The sequence below is a fragment of the Glossina fuscipes genome, unplaced genomic scaffold (assembly GCF_014805625.2).
Source record: "Glossina fuscipes isolate IAEA_lab_2018 unplaced genomic scaffold, Yale_Gfus_2 1, whole genome shotgun sequence".
NCBI classification, from domain to species: domain Eukaryota; kingdom Metazoa; phylum Arthropoda; class Insecta; order Diptera; family Glossinidae; genus Glossina; species Glossina fuscipes.
Genome location: NW_023998415.1, coordinates 17,804,521 through 17,825,766, shown reverse-complemented (window position 1 = coordinate 17,825,766; position 21,246 = coordinate 17,804,521). Strand labels below are relative to the sequence as shown.

Sequence of the window (21,246 nt, the reverse complement as noted above, 5' to 3'; positions counted from 1 at the left end):
ACAATCAATAAGAAAATCATACAAAATTATATTTTTGATGAAGTGAAATGAACTAAAATTATATAAATCATATAAATTCCTTATCAGTCATATTGCTTTGACAGATATGAGCGTTTCTCGTAACTTTTCTGCATACGTAAAACAAAAAAAAACTTTAAGCTCAAAAATGACATTTACTTGACGTCATTCATAATCTGTGTCCACATTTTCCTCATATTATGAAATATCAAAATGGTATTTTCATTGAAAAGACAAAATTGATAAATTATGTGCATCGCTTCGACAGCATTGAGAATTCTAGATTATCCAATAGACTGAAGAATTTGGATTATATAAGTTTTCATTTTTTCAAATGCATCCAAAATATTAAGGTGATTAAGATTATTTTCATAGATAACATACCCATTTATAAATTTCATTTATATACCTATTTTATTATCTATCATTGAATAGATAATGTAATTTCAAGTGAAAATATTTGGTGAATGCAAACGGCGCGAACGCTCCAATAGCAGTTGTGCGCTGCTACTTTGTTAAAATGTTTATTAATCGAAATAGTAGTCGAAACAGAATAGTGTGTAATAGAAAGTACAAAAAGTATCGAAATAATCGGAATTAGTGACATCGCCAACAAAGTAGAAACATAATTTTTTAATTTCTGTGTGAGGTTTTATGTGGTTTCGTATAAAATCTCGGAGAAGGTTTTAAATATAATAAGGAATTATGAACACTCAGTTTCATATACCCTCGTTTGGTGATGAAGTTTTCGACTTGACTGATGTTGGGTCCAACTCCAGTGCTGTTACCAATGCAAATGGAATATTATCTGCTAATACCAATTATTCGTACATGTACCCACAACAGACCGAACAGCTGCCATCCCAAGGATTACAGGTTAATGTTTATTATTAATTTTATTGAAATCGTGTATGGTTAAAGGCAAAATGTTGCCCGTTTTACTTTAGAATAAAAAAATAACCGAAGTCAATAACATATCGGACGAATATTACAGTGCCAATGATGATACATGCGTTTCTAGTACCACAGTGGCTAATCATAATAGTTCCAATACTCAACATTATAACTCACCCAATAACATAATAACTTCAACAGCTACTACCAGCGCAACAGCAACGCGAAAACAAGTACAATCTTCTGCTATCATCAATAATGGCAATGCCAGTGATCCCAATGAACCGACTAAACCTGTATCTGCATATGCTTTATTCTTTCGAGACACGGTAAGCGCCATAAAACATGAGAACCCGAATTGTCCTTTTCAGGAGTTGTCACGTATTGTGGCTTCAATGTGGGATGTTTTAGATCCCGTTCATAAGAATGTTTATAACAAACGCAACGAGATAGCTCGTAATGAATACATAAAACAAATCAGAATTTATAGACAACAACAATTAGAGCAACAACAAACAATGAAAGCGCGGCAGCAGCAACAAGAACAGACGCAGATGCTGGTTAGCAACGAATTAAAATACAGCCCTCAACAAATTCAAGGCACTTCAACATCATTTCCAATTAATGCGAATGCACATGAAACCCACGTTAACGGACAACAACACCAGCAACATCATTCATCCGTCCAACAGCAACAATCGACTCAGTACGGTAATAATACAACCGCGACAACGGAGATATCATCGCAACAGCAATGGTCACCAATCAAAATCGCAAACGTTATAATATCTAATTCTACAAATGTTGCATCTAATACAGCGGCGATTACTTCTACAACACCTGGTCCTCTTGATAAACAGACGCTTAACGAAGACAGTGCTATGCAAAAGTGCACTCGGGAAAATTGCAACAAACGCGCTATCATCAATCCTGATTGGGAGGACGAATATTGCAGTAACGAATGTGTCGTCATACACTGTCGTAATGTATTCAATGCTTGGGTGCAATCGAAAAATAAATAAAATCCACTAAATAAATAAACATTGCTTTATAACTATGTATTTTATTATATATAATAAGTTTCTTAATTGGCTGTATTTTTTTTTTTTTTTTGTTTATTTATCATAAATAAAGCAAATATATATTTTACTTAAAAATATAGAAAAAGAAAATTTATCAAATATCTCTCTTTTTTGCTTTCCTTCTTCTTTGTGGTAATACGTTTGTTTAAAATTCAAAAGGTCATGTTAAGAATAATTTAAAATATATTTTATTATAATAAACAGCTTAACAGGCATAGAAAAATACACAGTAATAATAATATTTAAAAAAAAAAAAAAAAAAGGAATCAATAAATCAGTAGGCGTTGGAAGCCTGAGATGTTTGTTTTTATATTTTTCATAATTGCTTTAAATAAATATAAATAAACATGCGTAAGTAAACACAAATACAGAATAGTCATATATATCATAGCGAACTTAGCATTAAAAAAAGAAAATAATAATAATAAAAATAGCACGCAAGACAAGCAACTAAATAAAGCTTAGAAGACAAGTGTTTGTTTATAAATGAGAAGAATGAGAAAAAAAAATTTTTTTTAATTAAATGCATACATAGATTATGATTATTTAGCAAAAATATATAGTTTAGAAAAATATTCTTGTGTATGTTCAAGTTTTTTTTTTTTTTATTTTTTTTATTTTTTTGTTCAATTCAATCATTTTCTCAGTGCGGGCGAATTTTGTTGCTTGAGAGAGGGACAGAGAAAGAGAGAGAGTGAGAGAGAGAGAGAGAGAGAGGAAGCGGTCTGGAAGCGGCAATGATCATAATGGTGACGATGACAGTAGTTATAGAAGAGTTTGAAACCCGAAGGCAACTAATTTAATTTATATAACGTCTACACAAAGCAAATGCTATTATAAATGTTTAAAATTCTGTATTAATTCTCAAGACAATACATTTAATTTAAAATTATTCCTTTTAACATTACTTATAATAACGCATGTATCTAGTTAACTATGCATTATCGTATGTATTTATGTATGTATATACGTATGTATGCATGTATGTATTTATGTATGGTATGCAGATTTAACAAACACATATAAACTCTAAGTAAACCATTTGAATGTTATATTAAGTGATTGAAATTTTTTTTTTTTTTTTTTTTTTTTGTTCATCATTTTTCTTTAACAACTAAATATTTTCACAATATCACCGCGAAACAATTTTAGGTAACTTGGGGATCTTTATGTATGAATACGTTGTAAATGTGTGCAGTTGTATGAATTACTTGTGTATGTTAAAGTAAATCTACACTTTATAGCTTCTATTTTCGTATGTTTGTTTGTTTTTTATTTTTGATTTTTCGTTATATATATTTATCGCTTTACATTTCGTTTGCTCAAAAAACGGGAGGGGGAGGGAAGAGGGGGCGGGCAGGCTATTTATTATTGGGTAATATAGACTTCATAATATGTAAGTTTAATTGTGCTTTTGTTTTATAATTATATAAGTAATTTTTTTCCATTAGTTGCTTGCCGTCACTTTAAATGATTACATTGTTATTAATAAATGAATTAAAACGATTACAAATAAATTTTCCTTTTTTTTTTTTCTTTGCGGAGTGGAAGCAACTAATTATTGACTAGAGTTGCTTTGTTGAGTTTATCATTATTAACTCAATATTTTCATTATTTTTTTTTTTTCGCTCTTACATATTACGCGCGTTATTTAATATAAGGCAGCAGCGTTTTAGTGTCTCATCTAAAGAAACGAAAAACAAAAAAATCTTGTTTTATAAGTATTAATAAATTTATACAAAAATGCATAGGATTAGCTTCTTTGCCGATTTTTCTTCCATTTAGCAAAGTTACTTTTAGAGTATGTGTATGTGTGAATTCTTTTTCATGTATACGTTCATTAAGAAGGTAACAGTAGCTTTTTTATAATTAAAATTTCCTTTGCAAATATATATTTTATAAAAAAAACAAAAAAAAGGAAGAAGATATTATTGGGTCAAAAGTGGGTTAAAAAAATGTGATTGTCGGTTTACAACACCACAAAATCCAAATAGCTCATGAACAAAATCTCCCTTTTTTTAAAAAAAATTATCATTTGTTTGTGATTTGCATAGAAACGGACATCTTGCTGGGCAGTCTATAATGAGTTTTGACCAGGGGCATAGATATTACGCTAATCATGTTTTTAACCTTTTTAAATTTATTCAATTGAATGTAAATGCAGTTTGTTGCTAAATTAAGAACGAATTGCATAAAATGTCCGAACATCAACTTAATGAGTCATGAATTCGTTTGTCGAATAATTCAACTGCATGCTGGAATGGTCGCTGTTAGGCTTTCTCATGCGTCGCCAAAGAAAACTAAATCAAAGACTTTTAATAACCATTTTATTTTAGTTACATAACAAGCAAGAACATTATAATTGGACAGTGCCACCTTTAAATACTCTACACCATATTATGTAACACAATTTTGATTTTTACATTAAATTGCTATTATGGGTCGTCAATTTTCATCACCATATAATAAAATTTAGATTTTCTGCTCTACAAAGGATCAATTTTTATGAATATCATTATACAGGGCAGAATCCAAAGAATAGGCCGACATGGTCCAAATTTGCTTTCAATTATTTTTTTATTTTAAATTATTGTTATAATATGATTTTCATCATGCAGCATTGAAAATTATGCGTTTTTATCGTATGAAGTTCAGTTTTCGTTGTATTAGAAGGAGTTCAACAATTGCCAGAGCCGATCCAAAGTTCTCATACCAATTTAGAATATCGAAATGCTGCTATTTGGCGATTTTTCCCCATATAATGATTTTTCAGAATAGTGCGTTATAAGAGGAGTAATCAAAAAAATGGACCGATCTGAAGCATTTTCAGTAGTATTCATCCTTAAGTCAAAACATGCGAGTGTACCAAATTGCATCAAAATATATCAAAAACTGCGACCTGCAGCTTGAACACAAATATGCATGGACAAACATTAGTCGAACAAAGACACAGACAGGCATAGATCAATTCAGATTATGATTCTGAATTGATCGGTATAATAAGAGATGGATCTATTTTAAGCCCTTCTACGTGTTGCATACGTCCGCATTAACTTAATATATCCCACATCACAAGTGGTGTAGGGTATAATTAAATATATAGAAATATGCATTGGTTGCTGGTGTTGATAAGTTCAACTCATCAATATCAGTTTCCACAATCGGTTAAAGCAGACATTGCTTGATCGTTTTAGAAGAATACAAAATTTGGGAAGCGCTGCAGTAACTGCATATTTATTAAAGTATGATCAAAGCGGAAGAAATGAATTAAAGAATAGTACTGTTTTTATATGATATAATAAGGAATGGTTGTTCGCTTCATACAAACTATTTAATTCACTGTATGAGATCTTAACTTAATTATTTAAGTATGACTAAGCTATTAGGAAAACGAGCTTTGTGTTCGTTTCATTTGAAATAAAAGTTTATTCTCAATAAATCTTTTTTCTTTTTGGTTTGTAAAATTAGAATGGATAAGGACTGTAGGGATTGAAAGGGCTATAGACCAGCACTGTCAAATGTAGAAAAAATTTTCTGATGATCCCTTTTGTTAAGCGGCAAAGATGTACCGGTAGTCAGTGCAGTACAGTATTGGCAAATGCCAGCTTAGGCTGCTTATTTATGTAATAAAGATAGTAGGAGAAAAAGAGTTAAAAGGAAAGAAAGGCAGTCAGCTGCTTCAGATGCGTATAATTGTTGGCACGAAAAATTCCATATAAGTTATTGCATATGTTAAAGTAGGAGAAAGGTTGTCTAAAGATGTTGACATTTCTACATTCAAAAATTAGATGTTCAGCTAAATTTACAGTGTTGCATTCATCACAGATATCAGATGAGATCTTGTCTTGATCATTTTTAAGTAGACGTTATCATATGTGTTCTTGCTCATGCGTGTGTTGAATGTTTTACTTTCTCATATCGTAAGTTTGCCTTCCAGGAGGGGCTCAAAGGATAAGAAAGGTTGAATCTTATAAAAAAGACGACCAGTTTTTCCCCGGACGATTTCATGATATCCATTCTTCCATTCTTGAATGCTGTTTTTTCCAAATTAGACAGAGAGCATCACTGGAATGGAAAGGATTGTACCACCAAATTGAACTTCACGCGCGCGCATATCAGCCTTTTCATTTAAACTGAAACTGCAGTGGCCTGGTACACAGATCTAGTGGCATTCTTTAAGGAGGCGATCATTTAAAATATCATAGATTTTCAAAATATACATGTTATATGGATCTTTGTTTTTGATTAACGAATTTTTTTTATTTTGTTGGATTTGGCAAAAATCATAGCCTATCTGACAGCAAGCAGCTCAATAAAGGTGAAAAATACTTTTTGCAAGACTTTGAATTTGCCTAGGTGTATCTGTGGATATCTGACTAACGTAAAGCTGGATGTCCCAGAATTTGCTGAACCGACTATGGCGTATATTACGAAGTCATTTCCTAGGTAGAAGTTTAATTTTTGCAAACATGCAACTCGAAGACTTGAACGAGTGAAATTCCTTTTGGAATTAACTATAGACTTGAGTGTATTCAGATTGATTTTGCATTTGGAATGAGTCGAATTCCAAACGGGGATGATGTTGACTTTGTTGAATATGTGACTAAATTTCTGATAGCAGTTTGTGTAGCTGTTACAGACATCATCACATTTGGAGATTCCCCTTCCGAAAAAGGAAGATCTAAAGATAAATCTTTTTATACTCAAAGGACGGCCCATGGATGTGTGAATCATGGATGAGATTTAAGTTAACTGCTAAGACGTATGTAACACGCAGAAGAGCTTAAGATAGATCCATTTTTTATTATACAGCTCGGTTCACAATCATAATTTGAATTGATCTAAGTATGTCTGTCCGTCTTGTATCTGTCCATGCATATTTGTGTTCAAGCTATAGGTCGTAATTTTTCTTATATTTTGATGAAATTTACTACAACGACATGCTGTGGTTAAATGAAGAACGCTCTTGAAAATGGTTCGGATCGGATCACTTTTTGGATCATTCCCCATGTAACGCCTTATTTTTAGAAGCAGTCCTACGTGAGCAACTCTACTAAGCAAAGTGATATAGAGTATTTAATGGTCGCCCATGGAACACTATAATGCTTTTACATCTTTCAAATTTAAATTTCAGTAAATCTTGATCTAAACTTTTTGGCATTTATTACCTGAACTAAAAGTAAAATCATAAACATGATCCAATTATTCTTGAAATTAATTAATAACAGAAAATTATTAAATCCAGAGTTTGTCGGTAATATATATATATATATATATATATATATATATATATGTATATATAGGCAAGGGTAATGTGGGATGAAGGAAGATTTTCTAAGCTCACCTCTTTAGTGAAAGAAATTTTTACTGCTGCATATTTTTGCTTCGGCGACTGTCGTTCGTTTATTCGATAATTTGCAATTCATTTATATCTGCTACGTCAGCCGTTTCCTTGCAAAACGTACTTGAGCGTTCCAATTTCGATTCGATCATAGATGGGTGTTGACCGTCGTCGACATTGGTGTGCTTATCATTCACAACATTTGCAGCGTTCGTTGAACTTTTAATGAGTAATTCAATTTTTTGTTTAACAGCCTGGGCGGTCTGGTAGGGTTCTTGATGAAAGGTGTGTTGTGTGTTACGCGCAATAATTTTATTATTTTCGGCTTTCTGCGTAGAAGTTGTTACTAATCCGTTGGTTTTTTTTAGATGTAAAGTGTTTGGTCTTCGTGTTGGAATATTAGAGGCTAAAAAGTTACGAGCTACTGAATTTGTTGTTAGTACCGAGTTGTGCGAGGCTGAACGCATTACCGATCCTACTGCCGGAATCGGTTTTGTTATAGGCTTTTCGTCAATTTGTTCATTTGTCCTCCGTTTAAGTAATTCTTGTTGCTTGTTTTTTTCAGCACGTTTGGCTAAAATTTCCCGCGATTTAGCTGATAAAAAACTATGTTTGGTTGTCAGCGGTTCATTATTACCCGGTACAGAAACAGAACGTTTGTAAACACCTCGACCTGATTGTGTAGAACTAATCGACGACAGCCGACTAGTGGCCGATTTAGTGGTAGTTACGGATGAAGGGCTCGAACCAGTCGATGTAATCTTTTGTTGCAAGTACTTTGTCGGCTTTGCGCCCAAACTTGTGGGTCTTATGGGTTTCGTACCATTGACAATCCTAGGTTTTTGCGCTTGACCATTCGTGGTTGTTTGATTTATTTCGTTTCTTGTTGCTTTAAGTTTTGCCAATCGGTTGGTAGTTAATGATTCATGAGAAGTGGTTTTATTTGTTATCACCGAACTTTTAAGACTTTCAGCAAGTGAATCTACACATATGTCTGAATAGCGTTCATTATCGGAAGACTTACAGGCTTTGCTTTGTGCAGCACGACCTGTAGCTGAAGCTAAGCTATCCAAAGACATATTAGTAATGGATTTAATGCCAGCTACTTTATTCCCAGTGTGTTTACGAGTTGCTGGGCTCGAATGTCGTGAAGTTTCACTGGAGGAATGCTGATAGGATTGCTTTTTAGTGGCTGCCGGTATCGAAGAACTTGTGCTGCTTCTGACAGGCCCATTGTGTGCTCTTTTGGGTTCCAAATATCGCGGTCTGATTTCGGAAAGCTTAACGGGTTGGGATTTATTCTTAGGCATATTCACAAGTTTCTTTGGTTCAGAATTTTTGTTAGTCGTATTCGTAGTAGCTGCTGGTGCCTCCGATTTAGTTCTTCGATGATTTTTTATACTTATATTCATACCGTTCCGATCTGAAGTGACCGTGCTCTGAGAGATGGCACGATAATGCTGAGGTACGTGGGCTCGAGAATTGGACTTTAGCACTCGACCTTAAAATAGAAACAAAAATTGGATACACACACACACACACACACATACACACACACAAGAATTAGATTATTTTAGTTATTATTTTAGTCATAGTTTCATTTCATGCGGACCACTTATGAGTGGATTATATCATAAGAACACAGAATACTACTAAATGTATATGTTCCAAGTTAGAATTTTGTTTTTCAATTTTGCTATAAGAATTCAAAAAAAGATTGTAGGCGAATAGATAGACGGACTTGGCAAATCGATTTACATATGCTTTATGAGATTCGAAGTTTGTGCATTCGTTTGTTACATGTGGAATGATAACATTAGTAGATTATTGTAAAAATATGTGTAAATATAAAATAATTATTTTTGCAACTATACCTTCCCTCATATCGTGATTGGCTTGCACTCCTCTTTCAGTTGTTTGTACCGATTCTAATGTTTGCGTGGCTTTATACATTTGTGTCTCCTGGGCCACAGATTTTTTTGAATGTGCTTGTATAGCCAATTTGACTTGATGCAAGTTTTGACTGCGAGTGCTGCCTCCGAAAGAAAATGCTTTAGAGACGCCCTTATTGCGTTTGATATCCAACGGCTCAGTAAGACGCGCTAAAGTTTGAATTTTCTTACGTAAATCCAAATCCATCCTTTGCCAAGCCGTAACTCTCATAGCACGTGAACATTGTCTGATGAGGCATTGTTCTACAGCGGACAGTAGGGAGCTTACCAAACGAATATATTCAGCATCCCATTCTAACTCTTCTTCATGCAAGCCTTGCAATTCCTTTGCCAGCTCACCCAAACTAGCAGGCATTTGAATGACTTTGGCTTGTAGAACGGTATTTAAGCGGGTGATGCGTTGATAAGTTCGACATGCTTGGTCTGGAGTTAAAGATGATGCCGTTCTCAAGAGAACTCCTTCCAATCGTGGAATATGGCAGCTGCGATCATGCCCTAATGATAGGAACGAATCACTCGCTATAAGGCTGGCAAAGTGATCTGCCATGTAAGCGTAAGCGGCATCCAAAATATCACGTACCAAATTTTCACAAAGTGCACCCCAGCGATACGAAGCCAATTGCCCAAGGACATTGTCGCAATCCAAAACGGTGTCCAAAACCGTTTCAGAAGACTAGATTTGTTAGTGATGAACAGTAAATTTAAAATGTTAAGTGAAAAAGTCGATCTTACTCACCAAGTAAGCTACAATTTGTTGACGACATCTCGCTAATATGTCAGGTGGTAGTTGAGCAAATTGTCGAGTAGGCCAAACTTTCAAGTAATGTCGGCATGTCCATCTCAGACATTTACGGTACAAATCGTCTAAAGCGTGATTCAAGGCTACAGGTAACACTTGCAATATTCCATCTATACAGCCTGAGCATGGCTTATGAAAATTGTGACAGTAATTGGTTTTCAAAGCATGTGAGGTCACCTCTTTTAAACCCTCCAAACCCAATAGATCAGCTAATGCAGCTAATTCCATAAGACTGATGCCGTCGGGAGGATGCGAAGCGCCTGAGTAAATGTGACAGAGAGCAAAGTGAACCGCAGAATAAGAATATCCTTGTAGAGAAACCACACCAGTTGTTTGATTTCCGGCTAACATAGCTGCAAAGTATTGGCAACGTGAACGTAAAATGCATTTGTGTGCTTTGATACGTCTTCCATGCACCTCCACAATCATATCAGTGGCTATTTCTTGGAGGAACATTTTGAGCAAATCTTCGCCTAAACGTCTTGGTTGCCGGCAGGATAAAGATGACTCATCCATGCCCGAACGACTTATACTGGAGGCTAAACTAGAATCAGCGCTGAGATCGGTTTGAAGATAGTCCATGTTGTCAAGCGCCATATCGTTAGGTAAAGAGTTAGAAATTTCTTTGGAAAAATTAGGAAAAAGTCTTGACAAACTACGCATATTTTCTACTGAACTAGTTATATTTAAGAAACTATTTCCTATAGAACGTGACATGGTCCACGAATGAGGTCGGGCTCTGTTATCATCTTTGTACAAACGATTAATTTGTCTGTGATTACCTACGCTAGTACTCATACGGTCAGGAGACTTAATTTCCAATTTCAATGGTTTATCCATATCAGAGAGTTTAACAAAGTTTGATTTTTCCGCCTCGGCATGTTCATTGACAGTCTCCAATAACATCTTTTGTTTTTCAATGGTGGCGTGTAAAGTTTCCAATGAGAGACCAGAGAGATTTTTCTTAGGTGAACTTGTCTCCTTGGCTTCTATAATGGTCTCCATAATAATATTAGACATGCGGCTGGAAGAAGAATTAACTGTGGAAACGGGAAGCTGAGAATTAGAGGAAGTTTGCTGTTGCGTTGGCTGTTGTTGTTGCAAAGCAGCTGTTTCTCTAATTGCTTGCTCTTCCTCTTGCTGAAAAGTCAAATCGTCGGTGTCGGTGGCAGACATAGGTGAAATGTCTTTCGATAGAATGCCATCGGTTATTGAAGCCAAACTGCTTTTATCAAATGTTTCATTAATTTGAACATCCCGACGGCGCTTTTTAACGCGGTTCGCTGGCGCAGTCCCGGCTATCCCAACTGCTTCTCCCTCTTCACGTTCTCCTCCAGAACTGGTACTTAGTTCTGACTTAGAACCGGTGTATTCATCATAAGGCGACAAAGAACTATCCACTGACAGCGATGAAGCTTTCGAAATAATTGGTATTTTATCAATAATACTCATCAGACCTTTACTATTAATACCGTTTTCTTTACTTTTGACGGTATCACCGTTATTTGTAAGACTTATAGAGCGTTTACATTCGACGTTTCCCAAATCTTTGCTAGGATTATTACTCCAAGAATGCCTTTTATTGGCCTCATTTTGGTTTCTTTGCTGTTGGCTTATTCTTCTTATGGCTGCCACTGTAATCGGTGCTTCTGCGTTAATTTTATAATCTAAGGATTTGCTTTCAGCCGCAATATTAGACTCGACCTCCATTGAGTTCTTAAAATTGTTACTTTTAGACATTAGAGTCTCCGTTGAACTAGCGCTAGATTTCATTGCTTCCTCGCACTTTCGATGGCCTGTTAACTTTTGAGCTAAATTAAATGCTTCTTGGCGCCCATTCATGCGCAGCTTCTTATCACCATTTCCAATGTCAATAAACATGCTATACGAAGTTTTCTGTGAATTACTACAAGAATTTTGATCTTGTTTAGGTAATTTCAGCTTTGTTTCCTCTAATGTGCGATCTTTCGGTTTGTATTCGCTAGTTGAAAGGTTAACAAAAAATTTTGTTGATGTTGGTGCATTGTAAGATTTACTCATTTGTGCCGTTATATTGTTTTGTTTAAGCGATCGCTGGTCTACATTTTCGTCTTCATGTGGCTTCTTGTTCATCTCGTTGAGGGAAACGTAAAAACCGCAGCCACTTTTATGAGAGCTGTTCGAATCGGAACGTTCGCGAACTTTTGACTGCGAAGCTTCCAAACTAGATGTAGAACTAGTGCTTCTGCGTCGTTCGGAGCGTTGACAGTCGCTCATGTCCACCACCCAAGAGGCAATACCGCTTAAAGGTTTCCGAAGTTTTGGCTTGACGCGCATTTCTACTTCTTCTTCAGCGCAGTCATCGATCAACGGTCGAGTGGACTCAAAATCCAATGAAACAAAACCTCCAGATACTATAGGGCAAGCGTCGGTTTTTCTTCGAACAGTTGGACTTTCGCATTGCTTGACGTGAAAATCGCTTATGCATGCACCACCAGATATGATCGGATTTGCTTCATCGAATTTTGTACGTTTGGGTGTGCGAGGCATAGGTACTGGAGAATCAGTGGCATCACTGCAATAAGCTCCGGAATCGCGATGGTGAGAAAATGAAGACGACAGTGTACAGTCTCTATGTATAGATGAAGTGTTGCTGGACGTTAGTTCTATATGAACAATGGAATTATGAGGAGTATCAGGTTGTAAAGAACATGTCTTCTTCTGTTGTACTTCGTAATCTTCGCCAAGCCCCAAGCGTTGATGACTGCCAGACCGGTGCTCATGTTCAGACCACACCAAACTGGGAGCTGGACTAGAAGAAGAATAATCTGTGGTATAACTGAGATCGTTATGATGAGTTGCATTGGGAGGGTTAGCTAAAGACGGTGGCGGCTGATTACTGTGTATAAGTTTTGACGCTAATGACGGTAACCCACTGAAGTGTGGAGATGCTTGAAAGCTGAAAGGGATCTTTCGTTCTTGTTCGCGACGCAGACGAACCATATCAGAAGAGTCAGAGGAGTCCAAATCGTGAGCCAATGACACCGAAGGTTCTGTAACCTCATCATTGGCAAGTAACTGATTATCTCTGAGAACAGGTTGTTTAAGAAGGGATTTTCCCTCATCTATCAATTCCCTTGTGTTTTGTGAGTATGCAGCATGATCCCTTTTCCACAATTTTTCTTCATCTGATAAATTACTAGCCGAATCACCACCGGAATTATTACGATTTTTGGATGATTCACCCTCTTCTGAACTGCAGCTTGAACTTGATTTCGGGCGTACTTCTTCTTTCGGTGTGAGCATATCTTCTTTGGCTGATTTTACTTTGCATCGAGCAAAAGATTTATGGAATGTTTCTAATTGCTTAGTCGGCGAATTTAAGTCACCGTTGGCATTACCTGTTGCCTTTTGCTGAATTTTAAACTGTTCTATTTGAGAATGATTTTTTTTGCTAGAGAAAGGTAAAATTTCATCTTCATCACAAAGCGACGAAGCGTCAATAAAACAATTGCTAGTCTGCGAGTTTGTTAAAGGATTGTCACCCTTTGTTTCAATTAATAATTCACGATTTAAACAATTTGAACTGTGACCCTTACAAAGTGAACTAGTATCTGCAGTCACAGGGGCTCCCGCCGAATATGTACGTTCTCTGTTTAGGGGTTCTAAGTCGGGTTCCGTGAGTAAATTGGTCCCACTAGATGTGGGCTCTTCATGGAATCTGTCAGATGCGTCCAATTTGCCTGCGACAGTAAGCAGTGGCTCTTTTTGCAGAAAACCTACACAAAAATTACTTAAGTCCATATTATGAGGATCCATTGAAGGCATTTGACTAACGGAATTCGCAGTGGCTGTGGTAACGCTAGCATTAGCATGAGGAAAAACCGATTCCCAAGAACCAGTCTCAGAAGAGATCGATGACGTTTCTAGTATAACAATCTCTTCATTTTGTCTTTGTTTCTCCTCTTTTGAAGGTGTCGGATGCATGTTATTGACAAGACTTGAAGAGAGTTTTAACTTTAATGGTGGTAACAAACCATCCAATTGTTTATTATCTTTATTCGGTACCAAGGCGGTGGTAGTGTTGTTTGCGGTGGAAGAAGAGCAGGCATCACCATTACAATTGTTTAAAATATTGTCGGGATCACTGGAGCTGTCATTACTACTAACTGGGGAAAATGTATCGCGCTCTTCGTCACCTAAATTTACTTCACATGTCTTGGTAGACGATCCACTTCCCTTACGACTTAATAAATCTAAGCCATGCAATGGCCGGCGTATATCTTCACTGTATTGGGGGGCCGATGATGTCGTGGACGATGAACTACTGGTGGTACAAGTATCTGGTGAGACGGGAGTTGTTAAATTCGATTGATCCATAATAATAAGTCTCTCTCGCTGCTTAAATGCAGTTAAAACGTGTTGTCAACTGCCAATGAGCTATTAAATGGTCGCTTTCTGGTTTCGAGTGTGTATATGCTGTTCAGTTTTATTGTCAACGGACGGTCACGTTTTTTCTAGACTTAACAATACAACAAATGTCACGCTTTAAGTACTTGTCGTGCTCAGTTGGACGTTGACGGCGTAAGTAATGCTTAAAATTCTGGCGCTTTTGTCGCTTTTTGAAACTCTTTTAAAGCAATTTCTTGTTTTTTTTTTTTTTTTTTTAAGAAAACTTCCTTTTTCTTCTTCCTTGAGGTTAAAAACAAGTGAACAGTAGCTAAAGCTTTTGTTATTGTTTTTTATGAAGAGCTATTCCTACACATTTACCGACAACGCTATTGTTCTGCCTTTTGAGGAATAGGCTTTGAGAGACAATATCAAATACATGTATATAGAGTTTAATTGTGATGATGACGACGATGATGAGTTTATTTAGCCATTGTTATCTTCACATAGCAAGCTTAGTATGTGTCTTGCAATGTGCATGCTTGCCGGTCCAATTGCTCGAGTGTCTTCTTGCTGTTCAGCGTTTTTACTGACAACATTCGCAATGACTGACATTCACCGACAACGTCACCGCCACTACTTCCTCTTAAGGCTCGAAGGTAACAGAACAATAACCTATACTGTCAGTTCCAGTGTTATCCAATGCATGTTTTGCACTCGTGTTTCTCGTTTGCTAACGTGCAACTCGACAACTAACGACAACTTAGCGATGTTTAGTCTGTATCTCTTATATGCATAAGTATTAGTTTATTGAAAAGTTTAAAAATAGTTTTTCGTTTTGTCTTCTCGTGCTTTTGTGTCAGTTTGTTACTTTTTCTCTGTTTATTTACTCATATGAAAAAATAATTAATTGCTCCATCTTCGCATTGTATGATTGTGCGGCCTTTTTAGGCCGAATACCAACTAGAACTCAACTAGCTAAACATATACCAATCAATGCGTTCAAAGTGTGAACTGAATTAACGCAGATTCCTCTTATATGCCTCTTCCGTCAGTAATTTGATGTATCAAGTGTGCACACTAAATGTTTTGTTAGCAGCCAATTTTCACAAATGTTCCTCGTCGTTGTGGTTGATCTGATTGCTGGCTGTTGGCTGTTGGCTGTTGGCTGTTGGCTGCTGGCTGCTGGCTGCTGGCTGCTGGCTGTTTCAATAAAAACACAAACTACTTGACTATATATCTTTAAGCATCCCGGCACACATACAAAGCATGCATATAACATTTGTAATGCAGTAATGCATTTGTATAATCTTTACAATATTTTAAACGCTCGCTGTGACTGTTAATCTCTATGTAAGTACGTTTTCTTTTATATTGCAGCTTCTTATGATCTGCTTTAATCAGCACAATAGCACGCGCTAGCTTCCTATTGTTAATTCTTTCGCGTTGATATTATGTTTTGTCGCAATGATATTATATTCGAGAGTAAATCTAAAAGTAAAGAAGATAAATGGAAAAAAAATTATAGAAATAATTAATACGATATAAAAGAGTTCTATCAAAGTGTTGTTACCGCTGCAGTAGTTATTATACAACATTCATTCAGGCATGCAAAACAAAATTTATATTACAAATCTCTTCTTATACATTTTCGATGCGATGCTATGTTTGTAATTCGAATTATTGTTGAACTAGCCGCGCGCACTGTGTTACATTTATTCTTGAAGCTTTCATCTATGGAATGCATATATTTTATCTAAATTGCAGACTAATAATTTTCCTTATTGCGTTTCTTGTGTTCTTCGCTCTAAATCGATTAAAAAATAGATTGAAGGCGGGCCAGCGTATTAACACGCCACCCATAAGAACTTTGCCTAAAGGAATGGCAGATAGTTAAATGTAGAAAATAGTTCCTAGTTTTCAAGGAGATATCAAAATTATAAAACTATAAAGACATAAACTGTATAGCAAGCAATACACGAAATCATATCTGAAAGATACGCAAATAAAATTGGAAATAGTTTCCATTCGTATATATATATATATATATATATGCATAATAATAATATATGTACATAAGAATAGACACTGCAAAGGTTGTAAAAGCGAACGCGAAAATATGGTTCAGAGTCTTAAAAAGTTCTATGCCTTATAGTTATGTATATGGAGAAAGTGATGCAGATACTGTAAGTGAAAGCGAATGAATTCGTTCTCTTTTCCGTATTGCTTTTGATCGATTAATAATTTCATTTATTATTTTTTTTCTTTTGCTTTTTTTTTATCATAGTAAGTAATTTATTTCAACAAGTGTCCACTAACGTCAGTGTCGAGATACAACTACGTTCACAGACTCGACCGAACTCTCTTCTATTTGACTTATTGTATGGTATTTGGATTTTTGTGTTCGCCTTCCCTCTGCCACTAAAGCTTGAACTTGATGTTTGATTTATTATTACATATGATTGATTATTGATTATTACAAACTAATAAACAATTATCTCTGGGGCACGAAAATGATGTTAAATATATACGAGGCAAAAAATTGGAAGAATCCTGCAATCATTGTATTTAAACTTTAATGGACTTGACTGACTATTACGTAATTATTTGTGCATATAAGTTATTCGGAAAATGAATGAGATACATACAGGACCGATAGTTAGTTGTACTCTCCGCATAAACTTAGATGTATATATATATATATATGTATATATAATGTGTATCGATAAGTATTATATTTCAATTTGACCGTTTCGTTTTGCGTAGGATATATGGGAAGGGAAAGAGCAAACGACATGGTTAATTTTATTTTGTTGGTTTTAATCGTATGTATTGAGTCCAATAACTATATTCGATTATAACAAGTAAGAATATTATTAGTTTGGGGAAAAAGAAATCCATTATTTTTTCGGTAGATGGCTGCACTGATAGATTTCTCGTAAAGTATCGATCAAACAATTTCCGATACCATACATTTACATACTGTACATTTCGCAGTAAAAAAAATTCTTTTGCTGTTTTTTGTTTGGCGCATTCAGCTATGAGTTACAGCGTGTTAAAAATGGAAGTGAACAAAGAGAAAATTCGGTACATTTTACAGTTTTTCTTTGACAAAGGCGAAAATGCAAGCCAGGCGGCTAAAATTGTGAATGGTGTTTATGGTTCATATAAAAATAATGGATTTCTTTTTCCCCAAACTAATATATTCGGTCGTAATCGAATCGTTTACCGCTATTCTAAAAAAGACAACAAAAAATAAAGGAACTAAATTTTTATGGCCTATATTATGCAGTGAGTGCGGCCGATTTTTTCTATTTTCAAAACAAAAGTTTTTGTCGCATAGCCGTGTGGGCGTCGTAGGCGTGTCATTGAAAAGCTTTAAGTTACTTCCAAATTCTTTTGCAAATTTAAAGGCGACATTTTCATTTTCGCTAACGGGAGAATGTTTACCGCAAATGCTATACTATATATATATATATATATATATTAAGATTGAAACTGGCCATTATGGGATTTTTGAAACTTGTTTTCTTATAAAGGTATTGAAAAAAATAATTAAATTTTGATACACTACAATATTGGGTAGGGGTGGTCAATTTTTTCCGTTAGTATACAGGTCCCATAGTATATGCGTTCAAATTTTTGTGCATTTATTTGCTGTTCTTTATGAGTGTACCGAGTAGAAAACCAATTTTTTATTATTTTTGAAAATCAGAGATGGTGTCAGTTCACCTGTGCTGTGGGTGTATTCTTCGACCGATTGGGCCCTTTCTGAATAGCAATCTGCTTGCAAGAACTTTCAATGTCTCTGCCAAATTTGAAGTCAATACTTTCGTTTTTTGCGGTCAGGAGAATATTTACAGTAAACATTACATAGACGGACAGACGAACGGAATTTGTGGGGTCTTTGATGCTTCCTTCTGGGCCTTGCAGACACTCTTGAACTGAGTGCGTTTTTACTCGACAATAAATTTTTTGCAATATAATTACATATCTCTCCACTGACAAGCCAGACTTAAGACTTAAGGCTTTTATTTTGGCTCGCAGATGGATGTAATTTACACGGATGTCAGTAACACCTTCAAAAAAATTAAAAATAAATTATTGAGTTTTAAACTGTAATCGTCTGGCCTTCTCCCATAATTTAATAATAATTAATTCATTCAATCCCTCGTAATAGACCTTTTAGAATGATTTTTAACTCCTAAGTATTTTGAAAATTTCTAGTTACGTCTGGTGTTTCTGCATGTACCCACTTGGAACCAAATCATGCCCCGTATACGATTGAATCGTCCCATCTCCTTACTTATATTCGGGATCACATTTCAATGTTTTTCAATCAAATTTTGTTAATCTGACTACACGGTACTCAGTCTATTTCTTAACATTGAACTTCAACCAATAAGAAATTTGTATTCGGTCATGAACGAATCTTTTATAACTATCACAGTTACCCTAAAAATGCAAAACAGCTAAATTTTCATAGTCTTCTATGCGGAGTGAGCGTGGCTGATTTTCCCTATTTTCTAATTTAGTTGCAGCATACAATTTAAGTGTACAAGACGAAACACGAACAGGAGTAGGGTAGCGAGTGTACTTTAGTTGTTTTAACTCTTAAAGCATTCCATTATCAAACATGACGATATTCGAAATAAATTTGAGAGTCAAGGCCTGGTGAATATCCAATTTCTAAATAAATATCGCTATACCCAAAAATTTTTCTGGCGATAAATTTCTATTTTTAATGAATAATTCCCATATGTGTGTCTGTTTTTTTCTTCTATTTTTTGCCGAAGCATTACGATGTATTTGATCAAAAAAGACTCTCGGCGTCAAGACCTTCAGAGGTTGGTTTCAGTGAAATTCAAAAACCTGGGTTCGTTTTACGATTCTCTCGTTATGGAGCTATCGTACGATATGATTGCATTATAAAAATAATAAAAAATTTTTAATAAATCGAATTGAAGTTGAATGTTTATTTATTAGGTGCTTGCAAAAATTGTAATCAGCGAAATCTACAGGTAAAAATAATAAAGAAATAGGTAATACCAGTGTACATAACCTTTGAGTTCGATGGTCTTGATCATCCCCTACATAAAAAAATAGTTTTCGATTTAATATTGTTGACTTATTCAGCGTACGCCAACGGTAATCATGGAGCGTTGAAAAATTCTTCTTCTTTCGAATTCATTACTTTTCTCGTTTATTTGAAGAAATCTTTAGCCGAAGCCCATTAAACACGTTCTAGGTTTGCTTGGTTAAGCTGCTTCATCATATCCCAATTGTCGGTTTTGCGGTGCAACGGTTTAAAATTGGCGACACGAATTGCCTGAAAATGTCATTTTTTGGCTACTAGTTGCAAGAGTTGTCCATGATACACTGTTGTAACTCGAATGAGAAGTTCTGGGACATCCAGCGTACTCACCAGAGATGGCATCGCCCTATTACCGCTTGTTCAAGTCGATGCAGTGTGGCTTGGCTGGTATGCGAGTTCGCAAAATTGACGAAGTGCGAAAATGGGCTGGTGGGTGGATCGCTGTCAAACTATGTCTTTCGAAATGATATTTCGTCATATTGACAAAAATGTTGTAGAAAATGATGGAAATAAATTATTTATTAATATATCTTGCATCAATTTTCCACAATAAATGCCTTATACAAGTGAAAAAATAATCAAAATTTTTGCAAGTACCTAGAAATTGGGTAATTTTTCTCTCCCTAAGTATTCAGTACTCTGGCAAACGAGCCGTAAATATCACGTTTGAGGAGTACATATTCATTTATAAGTTTCTAGTAATCGCCCAAAAATTTTTCCATTCATTTCATATTCATTCATTTATCTCTTTTCATTTAATTTATGACATTAAAATAAATAAATATGTACGATGTGCTTATGATATTTTGATCAATTTTTTTGAAATTTCTGCAATTAAGCAGTTCTTAATAAATGCACATACACATTAACTAATTAATTTATCAAATATATTCTTTTTTTTTATTTTATACCGATATTTTACTGTATTTTTCCTTTGAACATGAAGCTAGATAGATAGATAGATAGATAGATAGATAGATAGATATATGCTTTCGATCTAAAATATGACATTTTATGTTCGATATTGAGCAAGTAGTGCTCATACCCATCAATCGAATTCTCGTTAACGACAACCATCTCATCCACAATATGCAAAGTCGGTCGCTTCGTGTTTGCTCGATAATGAGATTCGTTTGTTAACCGGCTTCTGCATAGAATCTCATATATATGTAATACAATATGTATTTGTCAATCGGCATAGCTGATAATATATCTATAAAAGTAATTTAATTCGTAATTATATGCAATATTGGAATAAATCTACGGGTGTGTGTATGTAAGTCTCTTTAAGCACAATAAACAGATAATTTTACCAAACCCAACTGAAATGGGAAGAATGACAAATTCAATAAAAAAAAACTTATAGGACATAATGACTAAAGTGTAATTATTAAAACATGCCCAGTTGAATGAATGCAAATGATGTTGGCGGACTAATCACAAAAAGTTAGTCTACATAAAAGATATTTATTCGATATTGTATTTTCCGGGTCGAGTAATTGCGTTTCATTATTTTTTTTTTTTATTTTTCCGCTATTTGTAAAATTGTGGGAGAATGTTGTTTATGATGTTGATTTGTATATTAAACATGCAATGAAACACATAAAATCTACACATCTAATGCACAGAGATAAATAAATGCATTTGTGAACAGAGTGAAAGCAGTTAAAATTGAAATTTTCGTAAATAAAGAAATG

General features: G+C 35.0%; 2 protein-coding genes across 4 annotated transcripts in view; one reads left to right on the top strand and one right to left on the bottom strand.

Annotated features, from left to right (window-relative positions):
• Positions 1 to 301: 301 nt before the first annotated feature.
• LOC119645108 (TOX high mobility group box family member 4-like) lies at positions 302 to 1,984 on the top strand. 2 transcript variants are annotated; one of them, XM_038045020.1, is made up of 3 exons: positions 302 to 371; positions 454 to 894; positions 1,013 to 1,984. In XM_038045020.1, exons 2-3 carry the CDS (start codon positions 779 to 781, stop codon positions 1,932 to 1,934), a joined length of 1,038 nt encoding a protein of 345 aa, XP_037900948.1. In that variant the 5' UTR covers positions 302 to 371; positions 454 to 778; the 3' UTR covers positions 1,935 to 1,984. The 2 variants fall into 2 exon arrangements, with proteins under 2 accessions (XP_037900948.1, XP_037900946.1); XM_038045018.1 differs by having other exon boundaries at positions 307 to 371; positions 966 to 1,984.
• Positions 1,985 to 3,062: 1,078 nt separating this feature from the next.
• The window catches only part of LOC119632218, a 61,937-nt gene continuing 43,753 nt past the window's right edge, over positions 3,063 to 21,246 (bottom strand). For both annotated transcript variants that reach the window (XM_038025026.1, XM_038025025.1), the window contains 4 exons: positions 10,024 to 15,945; positions 9,210 to 9,960; positions 7,339 to 8,836; positions 3,063 to 3,678 (listed from right to left, as the gene is read on the bottom strand). In XM_038025026.1, coding sequence (XP_037880954.1) covers positions 7,398 to 8,836; positions 9,210 to 9,960; positions 10,024 to 14,445 — 6,612 coding nt within the window. In that variant the 5' untranslated portion in view covers positions 14,446 to 15,945 and the 3' untranslated portion in view covers positions 3,063 to 3,678; positions 7,339 to 7,397. The remainder of the gene's footprint in view (positions 3,679 to 7,338; positions 8,837 to 9,209; positions 9,961 to 10,023; positions 15,946 to 21,246) is intronic.

Excerpts from the sequence above, each read along its gene's own strand:
- LOC119645108 (XM_038045018.1), top strand. The coding sequence starts at position 724 with ATGAACACTCAGTTTCATATACCCTCGTTTGGTGATGAAGTTTTCGAC. Across the intron at positions 895-965 it reads TGCCATCCCAAGGATTACAG|AATAAAAAAATAACCGAAGT; the intron begins GTTAATGTTTAT and ends GTTTTACTTTAG.